At 45.1% G+C, this 26,783-nt stretch overlaps 1 protein-coding gene across 2 annotated transcripts in view; it reads right to left on the bottom strand.

Annotated features, from left to right (window-relative positions):
• The window catches only part of CARNS1 (carnosine synthase 1), a 535,833-nt gene that overhangs the window by 290,043 nt on the left and 219,007 nt on the right, over positions 1-26,783 (bottom strand). For both annotated transcript variants that reach the window (XM_068255247.1, XM_068255246.1), the window contains one exon: positions 11,778-12,039. In XM_068255247.1, coding sequence (XP_068111348.1) covers positions 11,778-12,039 — 262 coding nt within the window. The remainder of the gene's footprint in view (positions 1-11,777; positions 12,040-26,783) is intronic.

The raw sequence follows: 26,783 nt of genomic DNA, 5'->3' as shown, positions 1-26,783 counted from the left end.
CCAGCAGTGAACTGTCTGTGGGCTGTACCTATTCAGTGTCACCAACAAAGAGAGCTTTGTTATAGAACATTCAATCACAAATGCAGTGGAAAGATATGCACTGGTATAGTACAGTGTGCTGGCAGACAGTGGTGGGACTACAAATGCCAGCAGGGAACTGTCTGTGGGCTGTACCTATTTAGTGTCACCCACAAAGAGAGCTATGGTATAGTACATTCAATCACAAATACAGTGGAAAGATATGCACTGGTATAATACAGTGTGCTGGCAGACAGTGGTGGGACTACAAATGCAAGCAGGGAACTGTCTGGGGGCTGTAGTGTCACCCACAAAAAGAGCTATGGTATTGTATGTTCAATCACAAATACACTGGAAAGATATGCACTGATATAATACAGTGTGCTGGCAGACAGTGGTGGGACTACAAATGCCAGCAGGGAACTGACTGTGGGCTGTACCTATTCAGTGTCACCAACAAAAAGAGCTATGGTATAGTAAGTTTAATCACAAATAAAGTGGAACGATGTGCCCTGGTATAATACAGTGTGCTGGCAGACAGTGGTGGGACTATAAATGCCAGCAGGGAACTGTCTGTTGGCTGTACGTATGCAGTGCCACCCACAAAGATAGCTATAGTATAGTACATTAAATCACAAATACAGTGAAAAGATATGCACTGATATAATACAGTGCATATCTTTTGCAGACAGTGGTGGGACTACAAATGCTACCAGGGAAGTGTCTGTGGGCTGTACCTATGCAATGTCACCCACAAAGAAAGCTATGTATAGTACGTTCAATTACACAAATACAGTGGAAAGATATGCACTGGTATAATACAGTGTGCTGGCAGACAGTGGTGGGACTACAAATGCTAGCAGGGAACTGTCTGTAGGCTGTACCTATGCAGTGTTACCAACAAAGAGAGCTATGGTATAGTACGTTCAACCACAAATACAGTGGGAAAATATGCACTGGTAAAATACAGTGTGCTGGCAGACAGTGGTTGGACTACAACTGCCAGCAGGGAACTGTCTGTGGGCTGTACCTATTCAGTGTCACCAACAAAGAGAGCTATGTTATAATACATTCAATCACAAATGCAGTGGAAAGATATGCACTGGTATAATACAGTGTGCTGGCAGACAGTGGTGGGACTACAAATGCCAGCAAGGAATTGTCTGTGGGCTGTACCTATTCAGTGTCACCCACAAAGAGAGCTATGGTATAGTACATTCAATCACAAATACAGTGGAAAGATATGCACTGGTATAATAGAGTGTGCTGGCAGACAGTGGTGGGACTACAAATGCAAGCAGGGAACTGTCTGGGGGCTGTACTTATGTAGTGTCACCCACAAAAAGAGCTATGGTATAGTATGTTCAATCACAAATACACTGGAAAGATATGCACTGGTAAAATACAGTGTGCTGGCAGACAGTGGTGGGACTACAAATGCCAGCAGTGAACTGTCTGTAGGCTGTACCTATTCAGTGTCATCAACAAAGAGAGCTATGGTATAGTACATTGAATCACAAATACAGTGGAAAGATATGCACTGGCACAATACAGTGCGCTGGCAGACAGTGGTGGGACTACAAATGCCAGCAGGGAACTGTCTGTGGGCTGTACTTATGCAGTGTCACCAACAAAGAGAGCTATGGTATAGTACGTTCAACCACAAATACAGTGGGAAAATATGCACTGGTAAAATACAGTGTGCTGGCAGACAGTGGTGGGACTACAAATGCCAGCAGTGAACTGTCTGTGGGCTGTACCTATTCAGTGTCACCCACAAAGAGAGCTATGGTATAGTACATTCAATCACAAATACAGTGGAAAGATATGCACTGGTATAATACAGTGTGCTGGCAGACAGTGGTGGGACTACAAATGCAAGCAGGGAACTGTCTGGGGGCTGTAGTGTCACCCACAAAAAGAGCTATGGTATAGTATGTTCAATCACAAATACACTGGAAAGATATGCACTGGTATAATACAGTGTGCTGGCAGACAGTGGTGGGACTATAAATGCCAGCAGGGAACTGTCTGTTGGCTGTACGTATGCAGTGCCACCCACAAAGATAGCTATAGTATAGTACATTAAATCACAAATACAGTGAAAAGATATGCACTGATATAATACAGTGCATATCTTTTGCAGACAGTGGTGGGACTACAAATGCTACCACAGAAGTGTCTGTGGGCTGTACCTATGCAATGTCACCCACAAAGAAAGCTATGTATAGTACGTTCAATTACACAAATACAATGGAAAGATATGCACTGGTATAATACAGTGTGCTGGCAGACAGTGGTGGGACTACAAATGCTAGCAGGAAACTGTCTGTAGGCTGTACCTATGCAGTGTTACCAAGAAAGAGAGCTATTGTATAGTACATTCAATCACAAATAAAGTGGAAAGATATGCACTGGTTTAATACAGTGGGCTGGCAGACCGTGGTCGGACTACAACTGCCAGCAGGGAACTGTCTGTGGGCTGTACCTATGCAGTGCCACCCACAAAGAGAGCTATGGTAAAGTACATTGAATCACAAATACAGTGGAAAGATATGCATTGGTATAATACAGTGTGCTGGGAGACAGTGGTGGGACTACAAATGCCAGCAGGGAACTGTCTGTGGGCTGTACCTATGCAGTGTCACCCACAAAGGCCTCAATTTGCAAAAGGGTGCTAACCTAGGCAGAATGTCTTAAGGCTTTGGACATGCAAACTAGGGTGCTAAGTAGTTTGCACGTCTAAAGCTGTCACTGATAACGCGTAAAGTTTAGCGCTGCGCAGTGCAAGTGAAACATCACACCAGTGCGCGCAAAACGTTGCACCGTTCGCGTGCAAAGTACGCTTTTCAGGCGAACGGTGCGACGTTTCGCGTTCACCTGTGCGATTTTTCACATGAACGGTGCGATGTTTTGAAGCTACGCCTCTGGCCAGTCCACCTCCTTCTCCTCATCTGAATCACCCCTGGTCAGCGTTTTCCTCTTCCTTGTTGGCTCCAGAGCAGGCTCACTCTCAGCCAAAGCTGGAGCACCTTCCACCACAGGCAACACACAGGGCTCATCCATCATCTCCACAGAACCACCTTCAGAATCTTTAGGTTTTTCTTCTATGTATCCTCTTATATCAGTTGACAGTGAGCTGCTGTTCCCCTTTGAGCTTCCCCGTGTCATAATGCCACTCCAGCACTGGCCAATCACACCAGCACTGCTCATACAACCTCAGGAACACTCCAGTCAGACCCCCCGCAGGACACCAGAATCTTTCAGGGGCACCGCTTGATCAAAAACTGCCACCGCTCATCACCAAGCAGCATGCAGACACTTCCTGGGGGTGGGGATGGGACAGATCCTTAGATGCACAGCGTCAGTGTCCACGTCACCTCACAGATCCCCATGGGATTAGCTTATTAAATAAGGATTTAATATTCCAAATAAATGGAATAATGCCGAAATAAATATATGTTACAGGCAATGTGTGAAAAGCAGGCATATAGAATGCCTAGGCAATGTATACAATGCCTGGAGTTTTTTGGCAAGGTATGAAATATCTGTGTTGTTACATACATTTTCTAGGCATTCTATACAATGCCTAGGCATTTTAAAGAATGACAAGTACTCATTTTGCAAAGTGTGAAATGGGTTATCGGAGAGGTATTTTTCTACCAACAAAATGCTTGAGAATGAGAGAACATTTAAAAAAAAAAAAAAAACATGTTTGCGAGAATGAATTTCCATTATTTATTTCCAAATGAAATGCCTGAGAGCGAAAGAACATTTCAAAATAACATGTTTGTGAGAATGAAATACGAGAATGAAATAGGAAACTACAATAGAATGCGCTTCAAAAGAAACAAAAACAAAAATTTAATGAAGTACGTAACAGTACCTTCTTTCTGGGAGAACAAAAGCATAATAACCGCCATTATTTATTTACTTGTTGCAACAAGCAAGGCTAGAATGCCACTTTGAATTGTTACATAGTTACATAGTTACATAGTTATTTTGGTTGAAAAAAGACATACGTCCATCGAGTTCAACCAGTACAAAGTACAACACCAGCCTGCTCCCTCACATATCCCTGTTGATCCAGAGGAAGGCAAAAAAAACCCTTACAAGGCATGGTCCAATTAGCCCCTAAAGGGAAAAATTCCTTCCCGACTCCAGATGGCAATCAGATAAAATCCCTGGATCAACATCATTAGGCATTACCTAGTAATTGTAGCCATGGATGTCTTTCAACGCAAGGAAAGCATCTAAGCCCCCTTTAAATGCAGGTATAGAGTTTGCCATAACGACTTCCTGTGGCAATGCATTCCACATCTTAATCACTCTAACTGTAAAGAACCCTTTCCTAAATAAATGGCTAAAACGTTTTTCCTCCATGCGCAGATCATGTCCTCTAGTCCTTTGAGAAGGCCTAGGGACAAAAAGCTCATCCACCAAGGTATTATATTGCCCTCTGATGTATTTATACATGTTAATTAGATCCCCTCTAAGGCGTCTTTTCTCTAGACTAAATAAACCCAGTTTATCTAACCTTTCTCGATAAGTGAGACCTTCCATCCCACGCATCAATTTTGTTGCTCGTCTCTGCACCTGCTCTAAAACTGCAATATCTTTTTTGTAATGTGGTGCCCAGAACTGAATTCCATATTCCAGATGTGGCCTTACTAGAGAGTTAAAGGGGCAATATTATGCTAGCATCTCGAGTTTTTATTTCCCTTTTAATGCATCCCAAAATTTTGTTAGCTTTAGCTGCAGCTGCTTGGCATTGAGTACGATTATTTAACTTGTGGTCAATGAGTACTCCTAAGTCCTTCTCCAAGTTTGATGTCCCCAACTGTATCCCATTTATTTTGTATGGTGCTAGACCATTAGTACGTCCAAAATGCATGACCTTACATTTGTCAACATTGAATTTCATCTGCCATGTATGTGCCCATATAGCCATCCTATCCAGATCCTGTTGCAATATGACACTATCTTCCTGAGAGTTGATGATTCTGCACAATTTTGTATCATCTGCAAAAATAGCAACATTGCTCACTACTGCATCTACTAGGTCATTAATAAATAAATTGAAGAGCACTGGACCCAGAACAGACCCCTGTGGGACCCCACTGCTAACAGTCTCCCATTTTGAGTACGATCCATTGACCACAACTCTTTGTTTTCTGTCCATTAGCCAGTTCCCTATCCATGAACACAGACTCTTCCCCAGTCCTTGCATCCTCAACTTTTGCACCAGACTTTTGTGGGGAACAGTGTCGAAGGCCTTTGCAAAGTCCAAGTATATCACATCTACAGCATTCCCAATATCCATATTAGCACTTCATTTTTTTCTTTACACAAAGGCATTTCATACTTTGACACTTAGTTTTGCACATACACCTCGGAAATCCTTGGCCGCTTCCTGTGGACTGAGAAGTAGCAACAGGTCGAAGAGATATTTCATGGTCAGGAACATCTTCAACTATCAGTAAGCTCTTTGGACAACTTGTGAATTGTGATCTTGCATATAGTTGCTTTAAAATTCCTTGTGCTGTTTCAAGTCGGTAAAAGCTGTCTTCTGTCACATTCATAACAACTACCAACAGATTGCGCGAGTCGCCGTGTCCCTTGTCAACGTCAGGGATGGGGACTCGCACAGTGTCTCCCAAACATGCAGGAGTGATTTTTTTTTGTCCGAGTTCATTTTTATTTTTTTGGCCTGTACTTTCAGATTCGATGTCGATTGTCTTCTTCCTTCGACAGCATTCTCAATGTTGAAGCAAATGTTGCACAAAAACATGAACCCCATAACCTTCCATTTCCTCACCTCCATCATCTTTAGTAGCATGTTAACAAATAATGACCCGCCCACACTCTCTGCATGCATGGGCACCACAGCTTTCCTTTAAACAGACACCACACATGGCAGAAAAGGAAGTCTCTTCAATATCCATGTCTTCACCGACATTTTGGCTTTGTTTATTGTGAATTCTACAGAATACCTAGGCAATCACTAATGAGACTACTGTATTCTATACTCTGCCAGTTTACCTTCTGGCCTTGTATTGAATGCCTAGGAAATGTATGTAACGACACAGCTATTTCATACCTTGCCTAAACACTTCAGGCATTGTATACATTACCTAGGCATTCTATAGACTGCCTGCTTTCAAACTTTACCTGTAACATATACAAAGATATTTACAAAAATGAAGTAAAAGTACAAAGACACACAAGAAGAGAATTTGCTTATAAAAAAGGGAGTTGGACTTTACCACCACAAAGGTCTGAACTTTGGTGTGAAAGGACACAGGTTATGATCAGGAATCAGTGGACTCCCCTAGCTCAAGTGTTACCTTCATGGGAAGATGCTTACTGGCTCTGAGAGCTTTTTTTTATAGGGGGACATGTAGCCTTGGGCTACCCACTTCTAAACCAAAATTAATTACCTACTTTTCTATAAAAGCCGGTGCCAGGTACATCCAAGCTTGCATTTACATGTGAATATTACAGTTTCCTTCCTGCATCCTCTCTTTGTAGCCTCAGAGACACCAAAACAGTCAAGGTATTTATATGTGACAATAAGGTCTTTGCATTGACCTTAGCTTAACAATGCCTATGGCCAGGTTCTTTCAAACAAGTATGCTACTGAATAGCTGCTGGCAGGGTGCAATATTTACATGTCATTATGTGTAGACTTCAGAGGGAATGCAAACGCTCGCCCCTTTGCATTGGAGACGGAGAGTCTGCACTCTCTCCAAATGAACCACACTGCCCAGGCCTACACAAAATGACGATCATACAGGAAATGGAGGCTCACACAAGATACTAGTTTCACAAAATGGCTGCTATATCCTATACAGCCTTACAGGGGGGTTTGGGACTTCCTGATCTGAAGATATATGATCGAGCTTGTGTATTATTTAGGCTTTTTAATTGGACATATGCGTGAGGGGTTAAGAGATGGCTCAATATTGAAAAGAGGTTAGTGGAGAAAGACTTGGCGGATGCTTTCTGGCTGACTGGGTTTTCAGGGGGCTGCCGCAGTGGACCCCATCTTGGGTTAAGAACATATTTAAGATCTGGGATCTGGTTAATAAGAATGGAATGGGCAGTGGCGTAGCTAAGGAGCAGTGGGCCCCGATGCAAGTTGTACAATGGGGCCCCCCAAGCACTCTATACATAGCAATTGATACGGCGCACAAAGACCTGCCAATGGCAACTACAGTGTCAGAGGTACAAGAAGGGGATGGGGAACAGTTTGTTAATGGTTACTACTATTCAAAGTATCTATAGAAGTGATTATTATGAGCACAGGACCAATAGAGAGCTAATACTGTAATTGAGGGAGGGCCCATCGGGGCCCCTCTGGCCCAAGGGCCCCGATGCGGTCGCAACCTCTGCAACCCCTATTGCTACGCCCCTGGAATGGAGTGAGGTTTTTTGGACTGTGGGGAGGTGGAGGTAGAACAAGTTTGAAAGATATTTTGGTCAATGGACGATTTTTGGAGACATAGGCAATTGGAACATTTTGTGGTGGAGAAGAAGAGAACTTTCCGTAGTAATATGTGTTTGACAGAATTTGAAAAACTTTTTGTGTTGGGGACTCGTCCCGTGCATCTGATATCTATATTGTACAAAATGTTAACTTTGAATGAGATTAGAGATTTTCTGGAATATTTAAGTAGGTGGGAGGAGGATTTTGACATCTTTATTAGTGACACTCAAAAAAGGAAGGTTTGTATTCTGGCTCATGTTACTTCTATAAGTTTTGCAATTAAGGAAGTTAACTTTAAGTTCTTAACAAGGTTTTATAGAACATTAAATATAAATAGTATTGATGTAATGGTACCTGCAAATTAATTGGTTAATAACCCTCAACAGATGAAGGGTGGGGCCGACCTCAAAACCATAAAGCCATTAAATTTGCATAAATAGGTCAAAAAGGCCACCATAATCATACCAAAATATAAATTTTATTAGCATCAAAAATGCAAGGCACAATCCCCTAAAGTAGAAAACCCTCTAATAAGCATAACATTCCCATATTTAAAAACAAAGAAAGCGGAGCAATATTGCCAATGCATAGCATAGTAACGCCCAGCAGATGATATTGGTTACTTATCTCTGGCCAGAGAATAATATAAACATTACATTCATCCACGCATGCATTCAACTTTCATACTGCCACATAGTCTCTGTATCATGGGGGCCCCCCTCTCTAATATCTATCCAGCTTGGATCACAGATAGGAAGAACTGTCCATGCCAAAAGCAACAGGTTTCAATCCAAAAGATAAAGGAACTCCAATAAGCTTGTAATGGTGCTTAGCCTCAAATAAAGCACATCATATCAAATAGCATGGCTGGGTCTCACCCACTCAGAAGTCCCCCTTCTATGGCCTCCGTTACTCTGCCAGCTCTCCTGAGGATGATATGGCGGTAGTCACTATGTGCGAGTCCGTCCGGTCTCCACACCGGCTATCAGGATGGATACCGCCGCGTGCGTCTCGCCACACTCACCACGCTCACCACGCTGGTTGTCAGCCCGGGGTTCAAACAGCAGCAGCAGTAAGGAGTTGCGTCATTAGGTACATGTATGCCTGCTGGCCAGAGCTCCGCCCACCGACGCGTTTCACGCCCACATTGGGCGTTTCATCAGGGTGTGGCCTGGACAGCCGTCATCTCCATTTAAAAACAGTCCCAGCGCTCCGCCCCGTACTTTGTTCTGCTTATTAGAGGGTTTTCTACTTTAGGGGATTGTGCCTTGCATTTTTGATACTAATAAAATTTATATTTTGGTATGATTATGGTGGCCTTTTTGACCTATTTATGCAAATTTAATGGCTTTAAGGTTTTATAGAACGCCTGATAGATTGGCTTCTATATATACTGGTGTAAGTGATAGATATTGGAGAGGTTGTGGGGCAAAAGGCACATTATTGCAATTAGTATGGGAGTGTCCTATAATTTTGAGTTTTGGGGAAAAATTATTAGAATGCATTAACCATTTCAGCCCTTATGCATCTGAGCAATTTTCACCTTATGCATCCAAGCAATTTTCACCTCCCATTCATTCGCCACTAACTTTATCACTAATTATCATAATGAATTGATCTATATTTTGTTTTTTCCGCCACTAATTAGGCTTTCTTTGGGTGGTACATTTTGCTAAGAACTATTTTTTTCTAAATGCATTTAAACAGGAATATTAAGAAAAAAATTAAAAAAAAATCATTATTTCTCAGTTTTTGGCCATTATAGCTTTAAAAGAATACATGCTACCATAATTAAAACCTATGTATTTTATTTGCCCACTTGTTTTCCTTGGGATCCATCTATAGTGTTATTGCATGATACGTTGAATTCTATTAATAGTTATAAGAGATTGTTGGTTCCCCAATTGTTTATAGCTGGTAAAAGCTTGATTCCAAATAAATGGAGATGTCGGGATCCTTGCTCAAATTACACATCTGATACAAATTACACTTTTTTTCAAGCATGTGATTTGTTCTCTTCTTTTTTATGCCTACATTTTTCCCCCTTATTTTAAACACCTCAACTAATTTAATGATTAGCAAGATGCTTTGATATAATAGTTGTTTTTCGATGCACAGAAATACAAAGCAAATAAGCTGGAATAATATTTGACATTTATCTTGGTGATTAATTAAAGAGATTGCCTTTTCAGAAAAAAATGGATTTACTTCTGATGTGTGGGTAATTCCTTCTAACAGTAACAGCTCTTGAAAAAACTGTATCTATTCTGTACATGCAAAAAAGCCTCAGGAAATGATATGTGCTATTCCAAACAGGGATGCTGGTAGCAACAGCAGAGATTTGGCACCTCCTCATTCTATCCAAGAGTAGAAAAAAGGTGTGGCCATAGTTTCTTGGATTCTTATGAGAAGGGTCTACTATTCAGAAGCCAAGTAACAATTATTGGCTTTACTATGAACAAATGAGGCAATTTGGCTTACATAGCCGCAACTTCACATTGCGACCTATGAGGGGCATTTTCAGTATCCGACTGGTCATATGCCGAAATCAACTCATCTGAAGATCCTGCAGGGATGCTGGCTGTTCTTATAAGATAACTTGAGAAATTACTTGCAGTTAAAAGCAACACAAAGCAACTTTCATAATCAAACATGTAAAACTACTGAGCAGTGACTTGAGAAAACACCAGGGTAATCACTGGTTTATCTGTGTAATGGTCGCCGCTAATGGTCCAATCTTTTTCATCCAATCTTACCAAATCTATGTAGTAGAATAATAAACTGAGTGAATATATGAATATATTGAATGGATAATTTAGGCAGTCTCTTATATGACATAGAAATGGTAAGATTGGAGGAAAAAGATTGGATCATTAGTGGCCATCTTAAAGGGACCCTGAGCAGTAAAAATAATCAAAATTGGTACTTACCTGGGCCTTTCTCCAGCACACCGTAGGTCGGGAGGTCCCCGGCGTCCTCCTGGCTCCTCTCCCGGTCCCTCCGCCGCATACCGCACTGGCAAAACCCGTGCCGGGTGTCGGGCTCCCACTTCCTGAATGGGGACACTCTTCGTCATAATGCCGGCCGCTGCGTGTCATCACGGCAGCCGGCGTGACAGTGCTGCGCATGCGCAATTAAACTGCGCATGCGCAGTGCTGTCACGCCGGCCACCGTGATGACACGCAGCGGCCGGCGTTATGACGAAGAGTTTCCCCGTTCAGGAAGTGGGAGCCAGACACCTGGCGCGGGTGTCCCCGGTGCGGTATGCGGCGGAGGGACCGGGAGAGGAGCCAGGAAAATGCCGGGGGACCTCCCAACCTACGGTGGGCTAGTGAAAGCCCCAGGTAAGTACCAATTTCGATTATTTTTACTGCTCGTAGTCCCTTTAAGGTGACACTGAAGTGAAAATAAACTTATGATATAATGAATTGTACAGGTATGTTTAGTACAGTTAAGAAATTGAGCATAAGTAGCAAATAAGTGTGTCTCATATTGTTTCCAGTACAGGAAGAGTTAAGAAACTTCAGTTGTTATATATGCAAAAGAGTTTCTCTGAGCTCTCTGACCAAACTTTGATTGGCTACAAAGCTTTTTTCTGGAGCACTTGTACATGAAAGAAACAGTTAGAGACAGATTTAGATAACATTTTGCTGCAGGGAAGTTCAAAGAATTATTAGCTCTGCTTGTTTTATAGGTTAAAATACAGAGTGTAGCTTGTAATTCCAAATGCAGAATGATGCAATTTAGTATACAGTAAGTGATTATTAAAACAATCGTTTTAACATATTTTCAAAGTATTTTTAATCTGTTGGCCATTACACTGCATGAAGTTTATAAATATGTACAATCAAGATTATGTGTTGAGAGTGTATGACTACAATAACACAGTTTGATTATTTGATTAAACACTTGAACCCAGTAGGTATTATATGCTGAGGACTTTTTTTGTTTTTAAACAGAAAGCGAAAATACATTTTAACATGTCTAGAATTAAAACCTATTGCTGCTAGATCTCACTAGTCAAATTGAGGTGCACGAAGCTAATGGAAGGATTTTCTTTTTTTTTTTTTAATACCTTGCCTAACTTTCAATCTAAGTCTGGTGATTTCTGAGCATAGTGATCATTTAACGTTTATCACATACTTATATTCCACACTCTGCATGGATATTTAGGCAGTAGAGAGCATTACTTGTACATAAGCGCTGTTTGATGCTGCTGAGCGAGTTTGTCTCATCATGCATTGCAAATTGCATCTCTAGCATTTTTTACCTGTACGTGGTTGTTTAGTCCTTTCTTCTGTTTCTGGAAGTCCTGCATTAATTAGAATTCTCTGGAGCTCTTCATAGCCTTTGGTGATATTTAGTTGACACATGTTGTCATTGTTATCAACCTTCAGACCTTGTTGCAAACTGAGAGATGGACCTTTTCTCCATGGAGAACCATCAACAGCAACATCAGGAATCCAACCCTCATTTATGTCTTCATCTTTTGAGTACATAGGGTGATCCAGTATGAGCTGGTCAAGGGACAGCTAAAGAAGAACAGGGACACACAAACAGAAAAAAAAATGAAGCTTCATTGCTAAGGCAAGCATGGACAAATTCAATGTAGCTGCTAGCCAATGCAACAAATAGACAACTGGTGGCCAACTCTTTGGAGGCTGCTTTCATGTTCTTTCTTTAATTATCTCAATGTGGTGACTTTAAAAGTGCATTTACTGGCGTTTAAACTTTTATTTACTTTGTCCACTTTGATTTTATTAGTTTGTACTCATGAGACTTATGGTGGGTCAAATACTGTCTTCCTACTGCTCTTTAAATTAAATGTTACCAAATGAACGTAAATAATCACTTCATTCAGACTAAAGGTGGCCACACACGATACAATAAAATGATCCGATTTTACAGCAATCCGATAAAAACAATCAGATCTCCCGAAAAAATGGAAAGCTTTCTTTTCATTCGATTGAAAAATCTGATCGGATTTCCCATTTTTTTTAATTTCTATCTGGAATGCCAGATATTTTTCTTCAATTTCTCTAAAGATTGTATGGTGTGTGTTAGATTGTCAATTTATTAATATACACACCCAAGCAATTTTCTCAGAGTTTCCAATCATTTTTAGCCTAATTGGGGAAAAATTGAACATAGGTGTGTGGTACATTGGTCATATTTTTGAAATGTTACAATCAGTCAGAAAAATTTATTGCAATTCTTAAATTGAACAGATATTTAAAAAATGGTATGGTGTGTAGCCACCTTAATATATAGTATGCACTGAAAACAGTAGGATAACATAAAATGTATCAATACCTGTACACCAGATAAAACAAGAAGAACAACTGAGTAGGCTGCTGAAATGGCTAAGTAAACGAGTAAGCTAGGAAAAGTGTAACATCTGCGGCTGCGGCCACACCGGGTGTCTCCGCAGCCACCTCGGGTCCCTGTTCAGAGGTGTTTTCCGTTCCGTCGGCGTCTAGCACGCCGAGGACGGAATTGTCATTTACACAGAGGGTTGCTTTATCGCGCGGCTGCGCGCGTAGACAGGACCTTTATGCTGGGAGGAGGCGCGTCAGCTGACCCGCTGGTCGGCTGACGTCACTCTGGATTGGTTGTTTAATTGTGGACGTGGCTGTGAAGTCTCCTCTGCTTCTTAAGCCTTCTCTGCTCACTCGCAACCTGTCTGTGGTTGCGAATACATACGTGTTAGCGCTCAGACCTTAGACTAGTATCCGGTGTGCTTTGATCTGGGAGGAAACCAGGGATTTCACACAAGACTAGGATTATTGTTATTACTGTATATTTGATACTCTGTGTATGACTCTGGCTATCTCTGACTCTGCTCTTGCTTATTGATTCTGTATCTCTGCCCATCTGATCTAGTTGCTGAAACACTGCCTGAATACTTACTACTCTCTTGCTTACTGATTCTGTACTGTATCTGTCTCTCAGTTGCCGAACCCAGCCTGTCTGACCTCTCTACTTACCAGTGGGCCCTTGCCACTGGTGAGGTGTTCTAAAAGTTCCTACCAGCTCCTCTGGTGAGGGTCTGCCAGACTAGTCAGTTACTGTGTTCTAACAGTACCCACCAGCTCCTCTGGTGAGGTTCTGCCAAACTAGTCAGTAACTGTGTTCTAACAGTACCCACCAGCTCCTCTGGTGAGGTTCTGCCAAACTAGTCAGTAACCGTGTTCTAATAGTACCCACCAGCTTCTCTGGTGAGGTTCTGCCAAACCAGTCAGTAACTATATCTATCTATCCGATACTGTGTTCTAATAGTGCCCACCAGCTCCTCTGGTGAGGCCTAGTTATTCTACTCTGTTACTGTTGCACCAAGCACTATACACTATTGCATTATCCTGTTAGCTATACTTGCATTATTGGTGATTCTGCAGATCACCATATAATCAGGTATAGTGTCTGTATTATTGGTGATTCTGCAGATCACACAATCAGACATCTATGTTGCTACCGATCGTTACAAAAAGCCTTTTAATGATATTTTCAACCCACTCGAAAGGTTGGTACATACAGTGGTAGCAGGAAAAAAGGGCGGAGGACGAGGGTGGATGAAAAGGGCGCCGCCACAGACTTTAATGCAATTATCGTTAATATGGCGAAAAAAGCAGAAAAAAGGGTGCTGCGAAAAATATCGTTAACAACATTAGAACATTATAGTTTTTGAAGTAGTTATAGTTTTAGAAGCTTGCAACGTTATAGTTTTTGTCATATTATTTTGTTTATATGTACAGATTTTACGTTATCAAAGATATTATCATTTCTATGTATAAAAGGGTGTTTCTGCAGAAGGAGTGGTTAGGGTTAGGCAACACCAAAGGGGGGATGGTTAGTTTTAGTCACCACCCAGACGGCAGTTAGTTTTAGGCAACACCGGGGGGGGGGGTGGTTAGGGTTAGGAACCACCAGGGAGGTGGTTAGGGTTAGGCACCACCAGGGGGGTGGTTAGGGTTAGGCACCACCAGGGGAGGGTTCTGTGTGAGAGTAGGATTGGGTTATGATGTGTTTTTGAATTACATAACGATTTTTAACATTAATGTGTTTTTATTATTATTTTCTGTCTGTAATTACAATGGTATTTATTGTTAACCAAGTTTGACAACTATGGTTATCGTTATCAGATTTCTTTATCCACCTGCACCATTTCATTATCAAGCCAAGCCCTTTTTTCATGCATGCCATACAGTGGAGTGTTTTTGATTGGTCGGGCCTGTCTCTGCTGTGAATCTAGCATGTATATAGTTGTCCTGATGCACTGCCTTGAAATCCAGATTGTCTTTACCAAGTGCAGTGGCATAGGGATAACCATAGAAGGCATAGCAACTGCTATGGGGTTCGCCTTCCCCCCCTCCCCCACCCACCCACACACACACCTCAGTTGAGGAACATTCAGGGAGGCAGGGAGGTGAAATTTTTCACATTCCTTCTCCCTACGCATTGATATCAATGTTCTCAGCCATCAATAGTCTTACAGGAGTCATCAGGGTGTTTTAAGAACAATAAGTGCTACTTACCCGGGGCTTCGTCCAGCCCCGAGCTCCCAGCATGTCCCTCGTTGCAGCTCCGCAGTGAGCCGTTCGCCTGTGAAGCTTCCCGGCCCCCGGCAATGACGTCAGGCCCACCTGTAGGTCGGCCTGTACTGCGCCTGCGTGAGCGGCATTGTCAATCACCGCCACGTAGTTCGGAGCATACTGCGCAGTAGTTCTGCACCTGCACAGTACACTCCGGTCCACATGGCGGTGATTGATAGCAGGCACAGTACAGGCCGACCTGTCATCGTCGGGGACCGGGAAGCTTCACAGATGAACGGCTCACCGCGGTGCTGCAGCAAGGGACATGCTGGGAGCTTTGAGCTGGACGGAGCCCCGGGTAAGTAGCACTTATTGTTCTTAAAACCCCCTGATGACTCCTTTAAGTTCAGGTGTTTTGTCTGATCACACTGCCCTACAGATTACACTGCTGCCCATGTGCAGTAGCAAAATCACGTGACTTCTTGCATCGTTGTTTCACACATGCGCAGATGCAGTAATGTTAAGCTGCCCGAGATTTTGCTACTGCACATCCGTGACCGTGTAATCTGTACTCCTTCAGCAGTGTGTGAGATTCTGTACCATGGAGGGCATTGTGCAGATGCGATCCGATCCACTGTGCTTGGAATTTGTGTTTTGATCCGATTCATTCAGAACTCTTATAACAGAACTGTAACGATTGTGGAATTCTCTCCGTGATCAGCGCACAAGACGTGCGCTGAGACTGCGGAAATCCTCCACAAGCGTATGATTTGAGGGAACCCAGCAAAAGGTGCAATGCACCTGTAGAGGGAAATTCCTGTCGACAGGTGGAGCTGTGGAGTGCAGAGGAACAGCTCCTCTGCCCTGCCACAGACGCCAGACAGGAATTGTACGAAGGGAAGAAACGCAGGGCAAGATAGCCCTGAAAGAGAGAGAGCAAAGTGACAGAGGGTATGCGTGTCCACCAATCTAGTCGCCACCCTGCGACGATGAACACACAACCATGAAGATAAGGTAAGAAGGCAATCGCAGGAGATGGCGATTGCTAACAGCGACACAAGACAGAATAAGCACAGAGGAGGAATGTATGTGTGTGCACCAATCTAGTCGCCAACCTGCGACGGTGGACACACAACAAAGGAAACTGAGTGAGAACGCAATCGCCTGAGAAGCTATTGCGAATGAGATTGAGCAAAGGGACAGATTGTATGTGTGTGCACCAAACTAGTCGCCAACTCACGACGGTGCATACACAACAGCAGATATGAAGTAGGAACGCAATCGCGAGAGAGACGATTGCCAGAGGTGACACAAGGCTACAGCAAGGCAGAGCACGAGAGTAGCAAAGGCATAGCAAATCATACAATGAGAAGATAAGGAAAATAACAAACGCTAACTAAACACGAACACCGCACTCATTCGCAACAGCGAACGTGTTTTCTGCGCGGTCTCCGCGTGTTAAGCACAACAGAGACAAGCACGCCTAACTAACCACCGACAGACTAACATGGAACAGAGGACGCGAGCGCTTGCTTAACGGTTACCTCACCGAGCCTCCAGCAAGCGTTCGTAGCAGACAAGACAGATACACGAAAACAGGAATAAGTGAGAGATACGATCCACTGCTCTTTCCGCCAGAGCGAGTGCGATCCAAGTATAGAAACAGAGCGAGCTGGATCCACTGCTCATTCCGCCAGAGCAAGTGCGATCCAAGTACAGCAAGAGAGTTGAAGACCAGAAGGATCCACAGCACTAGCGCAAGGCGAGTGCGATCCAGGAAAAACAGATCAGAAGGGGCTACCAGTAGCAATCCGGTTAGCACCCAGGCACACAGAACGATTTCCTGTCGACCACCGCTGGGACAGGACAATCGCAACAGACAAACAAACAGATATGCAATCCTTACTGCACTAGGGAACCTGCCTAGTGCAGTCCCAGGAATTACTCTAAGCTAATCTTTAAACAATGAGCAAGGCTGACACTCCAGGAGTGTTTCACAGGACTAACCCTTATGACCAGCCCAGGTCTGTGATATCACATGGTATTTATAGTACAAACCTCCAGAGGATGTGGCTAGGAAATTTGCATGACCAACGTATGCAAATTCCCCAGCAGCAGCAAGCTGCAAAACTGACAACAGGTCTCTCTTCCAGAGACCTGCAGAATGCAGACCTGAACAGTGGTCAAAAAGCTGCCTGCCTGCGCATGCAGCTGAGCGGATCATTACAAGAACTTGTTCGCATATGAGTAATCATACCTCCCAACTTTTTGAGATGAGAAAAAGGGACACTTAAGCCACGCCCATGCCACACCCCTGATCACGCCCTTGTCACACCCCTAGTCATGCATACCATAAAGAAAAATATGTTGGTTTACAATTGGCCCTTTCTATCCACGTTCATTTCCCATGATATTAACATTTTACAAATTAGTAATCTATCAATTTAAAGCGGAATATAACCCTGCATTTCAACTTTACTCTAAAACATTATTTACAGCATATTATATGCAACCAGAATTTTTTTTTTTACTAGACCAGCATTGAAAGGGTTACACACAGAGCTTTAAAGTTCCGTGGAGAGAAATGCAGACGCATCTGAAGTTTAGATAGATACATTTAAGTAAACACAATGTAACAAGTGAGGAATGTGACTCACTCTCTCTCTGTGTCCGGGAGCTCCTGCACAGTCAGAGTGTGTGTCACATTCCGTACTTGTTACATTGTGTTTACTTAAATGTATCTATCTAAACTTCGGATGCGTCTGCATTTCTCTCCACGGAACTTTAAAGCTCTGTGTGTAACCCTTCCAATGCTGGTCTAGTAAAAAAAAAAATGCTGGTTGCATATAATATGCTGTAAATAATGTTTTAGAGCAAAGTTGAAATGCAGGGTTATATTCTGCTTTAACCTCCCTGGCGGTCAATTAACACCGCCGGGGAGCAGCACAGCACTATTTTTTTAATTATGATTTTTTTAAAATCATGTAGCTGGCCTAGCGCTAGCTACATGACAGCCGCTGTGCAGCGGCATCCCCCCACTCTCTCCAATCGACTCCGGTGATTAAGCCCGTCCGGAAATCCCGTTCTGAACGGGATTTCCATTAGGGCTTTCCCCGTCACCATGGCGATGGGCGGGATGACATCACGGACGTCATCGATGTTGTGACGTCAAAGGGAGTCCCGATCCACCCCTCAGCGCTGCCTGGCACTGATTGGCCAGGCAGCGAATGGGGTCGGGGGGGGGCGGCCTGGCGGGTAGCGACGAATCGGCGCGGAGCGGCTGCGATCGGGCAGTACACGCAGCTAGCAATTGCTAGCTGCAGGTACCGAAAAAAAAATTATGCAAAATGGCCCAGCAGGGCCTGAGAAATCCTCCTGCGCGGCATAGCCCATGCTCAGCACGGGCTTACCGCCAGGGAGGTTAAAGGATGGGAATAAAGTTCAGAATCAATCAAGCACATTTTTAGTAGAGAAATATATATATTTACATAGAAAGAGGGTCAAAGTCCTATAAGAGGGACAAATGAGGAGGAAAGAGGGACAGAGGGACAGGGCTCCCAAAGAGGGACTGTCCCTCCAAAAGAGGGACAGTTGGGAACTATGGAGTAACTGAGACATGTACATGAACGTTTCCTTCAACACTAGAGACATGATCATAAGACTGACTTGCCAGTGTTTTGCTCTACAAAAACCAAGATTAGTGGTCAGAGGAAAAGCAAGCTGTCAGGCTATTAGCTTTCTGAATTTGCCTATCTGTACCAAGTTCTGATTCAACCTCTGCTAACACTGGTTCCTAAGTAGCAAAATCAATATGCTTTATCCTGTAATTCTCAGTAAAAGGAATGCGCTGTTAAATTTTAAGCTGATAGACTAAACTCTGCAAAGTCTTTATCAAAAGTGAACACACAGGTGAACTAGGCACGTGCAATAGTAAAACTCAATAACTGAAACATAGGTCAATCCCTATTGCTATGGAAAAGCATTTTCAGGGAATGTTTTACGACATAACACGCATTAGAAGGCACATCTGCAGAAGCAGAGTCTGAGCTGTGCTGTTTCCGATTGTGTTCACTGCTCAGCAGAATGAGGAAGTGATGTCTGCGCATGCCTGCCATGGAGGGCAGCATTGAGGCTGCCCTGAAGCTGCCTTCCACGAATGCTCAGTGGGAACTTAAATATAAATCCCCCCAAATATCTCCGCTTCCACACCTCTTACACTTCCCAAATTTTCATGGTAGGGAGGAAACCCCCCAAACTACATAATGATGTTGATCCAGCGATTTTATCTGATTGCCATCTGGAGTCAGGAAGGAATTTTTCCCTTTTGGGGCTATTGGACCATGCCTTGTGGGTTTTTTTTCGCCTTCCTCTGGATCAACAGGGTATGTGGGGGACGGGCTGGAGTTGTACTTTGTACTGGTTGAACTCGATGGACGTATGTCTTTTTTTCAACCAAAATAACTATGTAACTATGTAACTATGTACATCTGTGCCCCGCTGCTTCCAGACATAGATTACAGAAACCTATCTCTAGAACCAGCGGGACACGGGGGCTGCAATTTGGTACAGAGGTAGTTCGGGGGTCCACTCCCTACCAGGGCCGGCCCGGCTTTACGAAGGGGCAAGAGGGGGCAGCACTCCCTCAAATAAATATCTTGTATATCCCCTCAAAGATGTATCGCAGGTTTCATTTAAAACTCAACTGATGCATAGGGAGACTTCAGGCGTCATATGACTGCTGTGGCTAAGCTATTTCCTCCATGCGTGCGGAGCGACACAGCCTGCCCACGGATGGACGGAAGGAGAGCTCAGAGCACTGTAGTGCTTTTTCTTCTTCTTCTTGTCACACACCACCGCCTCAGCCTCTCTGGTCTACCAAACTGTGCCACTCGGCCTGTGTATTGGTACTAGAGATGGCCCAAACGGTTCCAGGCGAACTTTGGGTGGTTCCCGCTTGCCGGCGAAGGCAAACTTTTCCGGAAGTTCGGTTCGCCCCCATAATGCTCCATTAGAGTCAACTTTCACCCTCTACATCACAGTTAGCAGGCACATTGTCCCCAATCAGACTACACTCACTCCTGCAGCCCCCCCCCCCTTATAAAAGGCAAGGTTCTCCAGCCGTTTTACTCAGTTGTCTGCCTACAGTAATTAGTTAAGGGACAGCTGCTGACAGACTCTGCTAGGGAAGGCTTAGTTAGGCTCTTGTAGGCTTGTTAGCTTGCTCCTGTCTGATTGTTATTCCTTATATAGCACCCCACCACAGCATTTCCCTTCCTCCTCCTCCTCCGGAAGATAAGCTTGTCTTCCAGGGATTTGTAGAATGTCAAAAGCACACTTACATACCTTGGTCAGGAATCAAACCCAGGTCAACTGCTTGGAGGGCAGCTATGCTCACCACTATACTGCCGACACTACAGGCTGATGCCAGCCTAGCTGGTCTGGGAAGGATGAAAAGCTAGGTGGCCATGCAACCATTCCTGCTAACCTAAAGCTTACTTGTGTCTTACAACACATTGGCTTAAGACTTTACCAAATCCAATGCTCCAATATGGGGAAGCTTCTCTGTTTGCTGTTTTTTTGGTTTTTTTTTTAAGTGTGGTGTCACAGTTCACTTATCTCTTCAACTACAAGAAAGGCCCAGGAGTAGTCTTAGCTACCGTAATATCTATGTTACGGCAGGGCCCTTCTTACACTTTCTCTTACAGGGCTATGGAAACCATTTTGCCCATGTGATAAAGCGAGGTGCAAAAATGAAATCATGCCTAGCAGAGGATGGTTTTGATCCATCAACCTCTGGGTTATGGGCCCAGCACACTTCTGCTGCACCACTCTGCAGTCTGTTTGCATTTGTAAACAATCTTCAAGTTTAAGAAGGGTACATTAGTTGAAATAGTTACACTACAATCTATGTTACAGCAAAGCCCTAATGACACTTTCTCTTAAGGGGCTATGGCGGCCATAGCCCCTTAAGAGAAAGTGTCATTAGGGCCTTGCTGTAACATAGATTGTAGTGCAACTATTTCAACTAATGTACCCTTCTTAAGCTTGAAGCAGGGGTCACACTTGTCGGCTTTCGTGTGCGATTTCTGCACAGAAAAACTGTTTTCAACTGGGAACTCATGTTAATCAATGAGCTAGGTCACACTTGAATGTAGATTTCACGCGCAGAAAAAAACTGACATCTTGCGCAATTTGTCAGTTTTATCTATAAATTACATTCGCTACTGTAAGGCAGGGGTCACGCTTGTCTTTCAGTTTTCTGAAAACTGTAGAAACTGAAAGACAAGTGTGACCCCTGCCTGAAGATTGTTTACAAATGCAAGCAGACTGCAGAGTGGTGCAGCAGAAGTGTGCTGGGCCCATAACCCAGAGGTTGATGGATCAAAACCATTCTCTGCTAGGCATGATTTTGTTTTTGCACCTCGCTTTATCGCATGGGCAAAACGGTTTCCATAGCCCTGTAAGAGAAAGTGTAATAAGGGCCCTGCCGTAACAGGTAGTCCATGAGAAGTTGTGGAGTGTGGACAGTGGACAGTGACCTGGAGGAGCGGATTTCACCTGCTATTGAGGTAAGTGAGTGATATGTATATATATTTTTAGATATATGTGTATGAATGCAATGCAATTATTCCATTTTTTTGGGGTTAGAAACAAGTTACCATTTTTGTGTTTTTGATTGACAGTCCCTGCCCTGGGCCCTGACCTGTCAGTCATTTTTATAAAATAGCAATCATGTTGCATTTGATAGAGATTTGTGGAATGCACTTTCAGGGCATGAAGTTCCCGTTCCATCACATCCCAAAGATGTTGCAGATGTTCCCACAAAATGCAATCATATTGGTCGCAGATGTGTCCACAAAACGCAATCAGATTGGTTGCAAATGTGGCCACAAAATGCAATCAGATTGGTTGCAGATGTGCCCACAAAATGCAATCAGATTGGACGCAGATTTGCCCACAAAGTGCAATCAGATTGGTCGCAGATGTGCCCACAAAGTGCAATCAGATTGGTCACAGATGTTCCCACAAAGTGCAATCAGATTGGTCGCAGATGTGCCCGCAAAATGCAATCAGATTGGTTGCAGATGTGCCCACAAAATGCAATCAGATTGGCTGCAGATGTGCCCACAAATTGCAATCAGATCGGTCGCAGATGTGCCCACAAAGTGCAATCAGATTGGTCGCATAAGTGCCCACAAAGTGCAATCAGATTGGTCGCAGATGTTCCCACAAAATGCAATCAGATTGGTCGCAGATGTTCCCACAAAGTGCAATCAGATTGGCAGCAGATGTGCCCACAAAGTGCAATCAGATTGGTTGCAGATGTTCCCACAAAATGCAATCAGATTGGCCGCAGATTTGCCCACAAAGTACAATCAGATTGGTCACAGATGTGCCCACAAAGTGCAATCAGATTGGTCGCAGATGTGCCCACAAAGTGCAATCAGATTGGTTGCAGATGTTCCCACAAAATGCAATCAGATTGGTCGCAGATGTTCCCACAAAGTGCAATCAGATTGATCGCAGATGTGCCCACAAAGTGCAATCAGATTGGTCGCAGATGTTCCCACAAAATGCAATCAGATTGGTCGCAGATGTTCCCACAAAGTGCAATCAGATTGGTTGCAGATGTGCCCACAAAGTGCAATCAGATTGGTCGCAGATGTGCCCGCAAAATGCAATCAGATTGGTTGCAGATGTGCTCACAAAATGCAAATAGAGATGGGCCGAACCTCTGATTTTAGGTTCGCGAACCGGGTTCGCGAACTTCCGCGGAGGGTTCGGTTCGCGGGAAAGTTCGCGAAGCGCAATAGACTTCAATGGGGAGACGAACTTTGAAAAATAGAAAAAATTATGCTGGCCACAAAAGTGATGGAAAAGATGTTTCAAGGTGTCTAACACCTGGAGGGGGCATGGCGGAGTGGAATACATGCCAAAAGTCCCTGGGAAAAATCTGCATGTGACGCAAAGCAGCGTTTTAAGGGCAGAAATCACATTGAATGCTAAATTGCAGGCCTAACGTGCTTTAAAACATCTTGCATGTGTATACATCAATCAGGGAGTGTAATTAGAGTACTGCTTCACACTGACACACCAAACTCACTGTGTAACGCACCGCAAATAGCTGTTTGTTGTGTGTTGTGACGGCCGTGCTGGACTACTGCGCAACATGGCGAGATTGCTCTTCCTCACTCAGTGATGTCAGGTAATGTATGACTTCCTTCTCAACTTTCCATGGCACTGTTAAAAAGCTTACGTTTTGTTTTTAAATTACATTTTCTACTTGCTGTGTGTGAGAAAACGCGGAAGAGCCGCCGCCATGAGCCAGCGGTCGGCGGCTCTTTCCGCGTCCAGTGGCCGCACACACGGGGAGGCAGCCGCCTCCTCCCAGCATGAGGCGGCTGTCCCCGTGGAGAGGCAGGCTGAGCGCCGGGTCACCGCCGCGTTGGAAGCGGCGGTCGGCGCGCATGTCCCCACTGCGGAGACTCCGCAGAGCGGGGCTGCTGGGGCTGGGACTCGTAGTCCCTCAAAGTTTAGAGTGACGCGCGTGCGCGCACTCAGGAAGTAGATATGCCTGTCAAGATGAGTCAGCTGACCAGGCTGGTCAGCTGACTCTGGCTCCACTCCCCATTGGTCCAGCGCTTGGGGTGGAGCTGGAGAAGTATATGTGTATATATACTGCTGGCTGTTCACTTGCTCCTTGTCTGGTGTTGCGTTCACATATGTGGGAGCACCCAGATCCGTAGTTAGATCCGTTAGTGTGCCGGGACCAGCTGGAGCTGTAATCCTACACTAAGCTAGATTCTGTTGATAGCTTTAAGTACTAGTTTGATTGTGATTATCTGTTATGACCTTTGCCTGCCTCGACTATCCTCCTGAACTCTGACCTTGTACCTCGCTATATCTGATACCCCGTTGCTGAACCCTGCCTGTACTTTGACTCCGCCTCTGCCTCCTGATTTTGTACCCCGATATTTCTGACACCCCGTTGCCGAACCCTGCCTGTACTTTGACTCCGCCTTTGCCTACTGATATTGTACTTATCTGTCCGTCTGTTTACGACCTGGCTTGTCCGACCTCAAAAACCGACCTCACGATTGGAGGCGGTTCCCCGTCCTGTTAGTGACACTCCCGCCTGAGTGTCACTTTCGGACTTCCCTTCCCTCTGTCAGTCTGACTCCTCCCGTCTTGGAGAGCTCAGACCTGCGGAAGGAATCTGTGCAGTGCTCCTTGCTGCACTGAGGCTTGTCCTCTATATTACTGTTGCACCAATCACAACACTCTACTCAGGTGACCAGAGGTTAGCTAGTATATTGGATTATCGGTGATACTGCAGATCACATATAATCTGGTATACGTCTGTATTTCCCGTGATACTGCAGATCACCGGTAATCAGACCTCTCTGTGCTTCACCGAGCGTTACAGAACGCCAGACCACAAAACCGATGGAATCACGCGCTGATCCTCTGACTGTGCTTGCCACTTCGGTGGATAACATTCATCAAGCACTGGGCCAGCACAAAGCCTTAACCCTCCTGGCGGTAACCCCGACCTGAGCTCGGGGTAGGAAATACATGCAACTAATGGTAATCCCGAGCTCAGGTCGGGGTAGCTAAAAATAGCTGTGTGCGCTGTGCAGGAGTCCCGCGCGCCGATCGGCGCTGCTCAGCGGGACTCCTGCATCTGTCCCCCGCAATGCGGCATGTGTGTTTGGCCGCCGGGATCCCCAGATCCCCTGTAATCTAGCGGGGACCCGGCGGCCATGTGATCGGGGGTAGTGGCGGCTGGCGGAGGCGGCAAATACCTGCTGTGCGGGAGTCCCTAGAGCGATCGGCGCTCCCCAGGGACTCCTGCCTGGCTCCCCCAGCAGCATCAATCGTCTCTCCCCTCTTCTTCTGCGGGAGTCCCTAGCGCGATCGGCGCTCCCCAGGGACTCCTGCCTGGCTCCCCCAGCAGCAGCGGCTGTCCCCTCTTCTTCTGCGGCTCTCCCCGCTTCTTCTGTACGGAATTCCGGCCTCCGGGTCCCCCTCTCGCCCCAGAATGCTCCTGGGGACCCGGCGGCCAATCAGAGCAAGCAGCGTGACGTCGGGCGGCGTGACGTCATGGGGGTGGGCGGGAAATTTGAAAAAGATGATTTTTCATTGGCCCTAAAGTGCATTGTATTGGATACACATGTATGAATTACATGTGTATCCAATACACTGTTGCCACTTGCATCCCTGCTGTGAGCTGTGAGCTGTGAGCTGTGATCTGTGATCTGCTTTGATCTTTGTGATCTGCTGGATTTTTTGGATTTCTGTGTACCGACCTCTGCCTGAACTTTGACCTACTCTCTTTGCCTGCTGATTTTGCCCGATTGGATTTCCGTGTACCGACCTCTGCCTGAACTTTGACCTACGCTCTTTGCCTGCTGATTCTGACCGATATTGGATTTCCGTGTACCGACCTCTGCCTGAACTTTGACCTACGCTCTTTGCCTGCTGATTCTGCCCAATTTGGATTTCTGTGTACCGACCACTGCCTGGATTTTGACTACTCTGCCTGCCGCCTGTACCGACCTCTGCCTGGATTTTTACTACGCTCTTCTCCTGCCACCTGCCTGTCACCTGCTATGGCGTCATCTTCAAGGCATCTCACAGCGGAAGCGCTGATGCAGTTAGAGGACAGCGATCCGGATATGCCGTTGCTGGAGGACTCCAGTGACAGTGATGCGCCTGGCAACCTGTCGTCCGACAGCGAGAGTGACAGCGACTCCATCCCCAGCGACACGGAGGTCAGTGACGCACGAGTTTGGTGCCCAGTCAACACCACTCGGGCCCCACCACCGCCCCCCCGTTTCCCTTTTACTGGGGAACCCGGCCTGAAGGTTGCTTGTGAACACTGCCCCCTGGCCTACCTGCAGCTGTTCTTCAGTGACGCTGTCATTGACAAAATCGTGGTGGAGACGAACCGCTACGCCGCGCAAGAAATTGCTGCTCCACGAAGGCCCCTTTCCAGGACCAGGATGTGGGAGCCAATTACCAAGGAGGATTTGTGGCGGTTCCTTGGACTGATAATTCTGCAGGGGGTGGTGGGGAAACCCCTGCAGAAATGGTACTGGTCGACCAACAAAGTCATCGCCACCCCCTTCTTTGGCACGGTCATGTCAGAGTACCGCTTTGGACTCATTATGAAATTTCTGCATTTCGCAGACAACACTGCCTTTGATGAGTCCACCCACCCTGCGCCAAAGCTAAAGAAGATATGGGAGGTTCATCAGCTGGTCATGGAAAACTTCCGCAACACTTATGTACCCCAGAGGGACATAAGTGTGGATGAAAGCTTGATGGCCTTCAAGGGCAGACTGTCCTGGATCCAATATATCGCATCCAAGAGGGCCCGGTTTGGAGTAAAGTCCTACACTTTATGCGAGTCTGCCACCGGATACATCTGGAACAGCGTACTGTACACCGGGAAAGGGACACAGTTCAACCCTGCATTCAGCAATTACGGGCTGGCGACTTCATCCGTGCTGTCCTTGGTGGAGCCACTTTTGAATAAGGGGTATTGTTTGACGACGGACAATTTTTATAGTTCACCTGAACTGTTTGAGTTTCTTATCAGGAACAAAACCGACGCCTACGGCACCGTTCGTCCTAACCGGCGAGAAATGCCTACTGCCTTCGCCAAGCAAAAGCTGAAATCTGGGGACATTGTGGCTTGGCAGAAGGGAAAAATGTTGGCACTCCGCTGGCGTGACAAGAGG

This window comes from Hyperolius riggenbachi, chromosome 10, assembly GCF_040937935.1.
Source record: "Hyperolius riggenbachi isolate aHypRig1 chromosome 10, aHypRig1.pri, whole genome shotgun sequence".
NCBI lineage: Eukaryota > Metazoa > Chordata > Amphibia > Anura > Hyperoliidae > Hyperolius > Hyperolius riggenbachi.
This window is presented reverse-complemented; position numbering and strand designations above follow the sequence as displayed.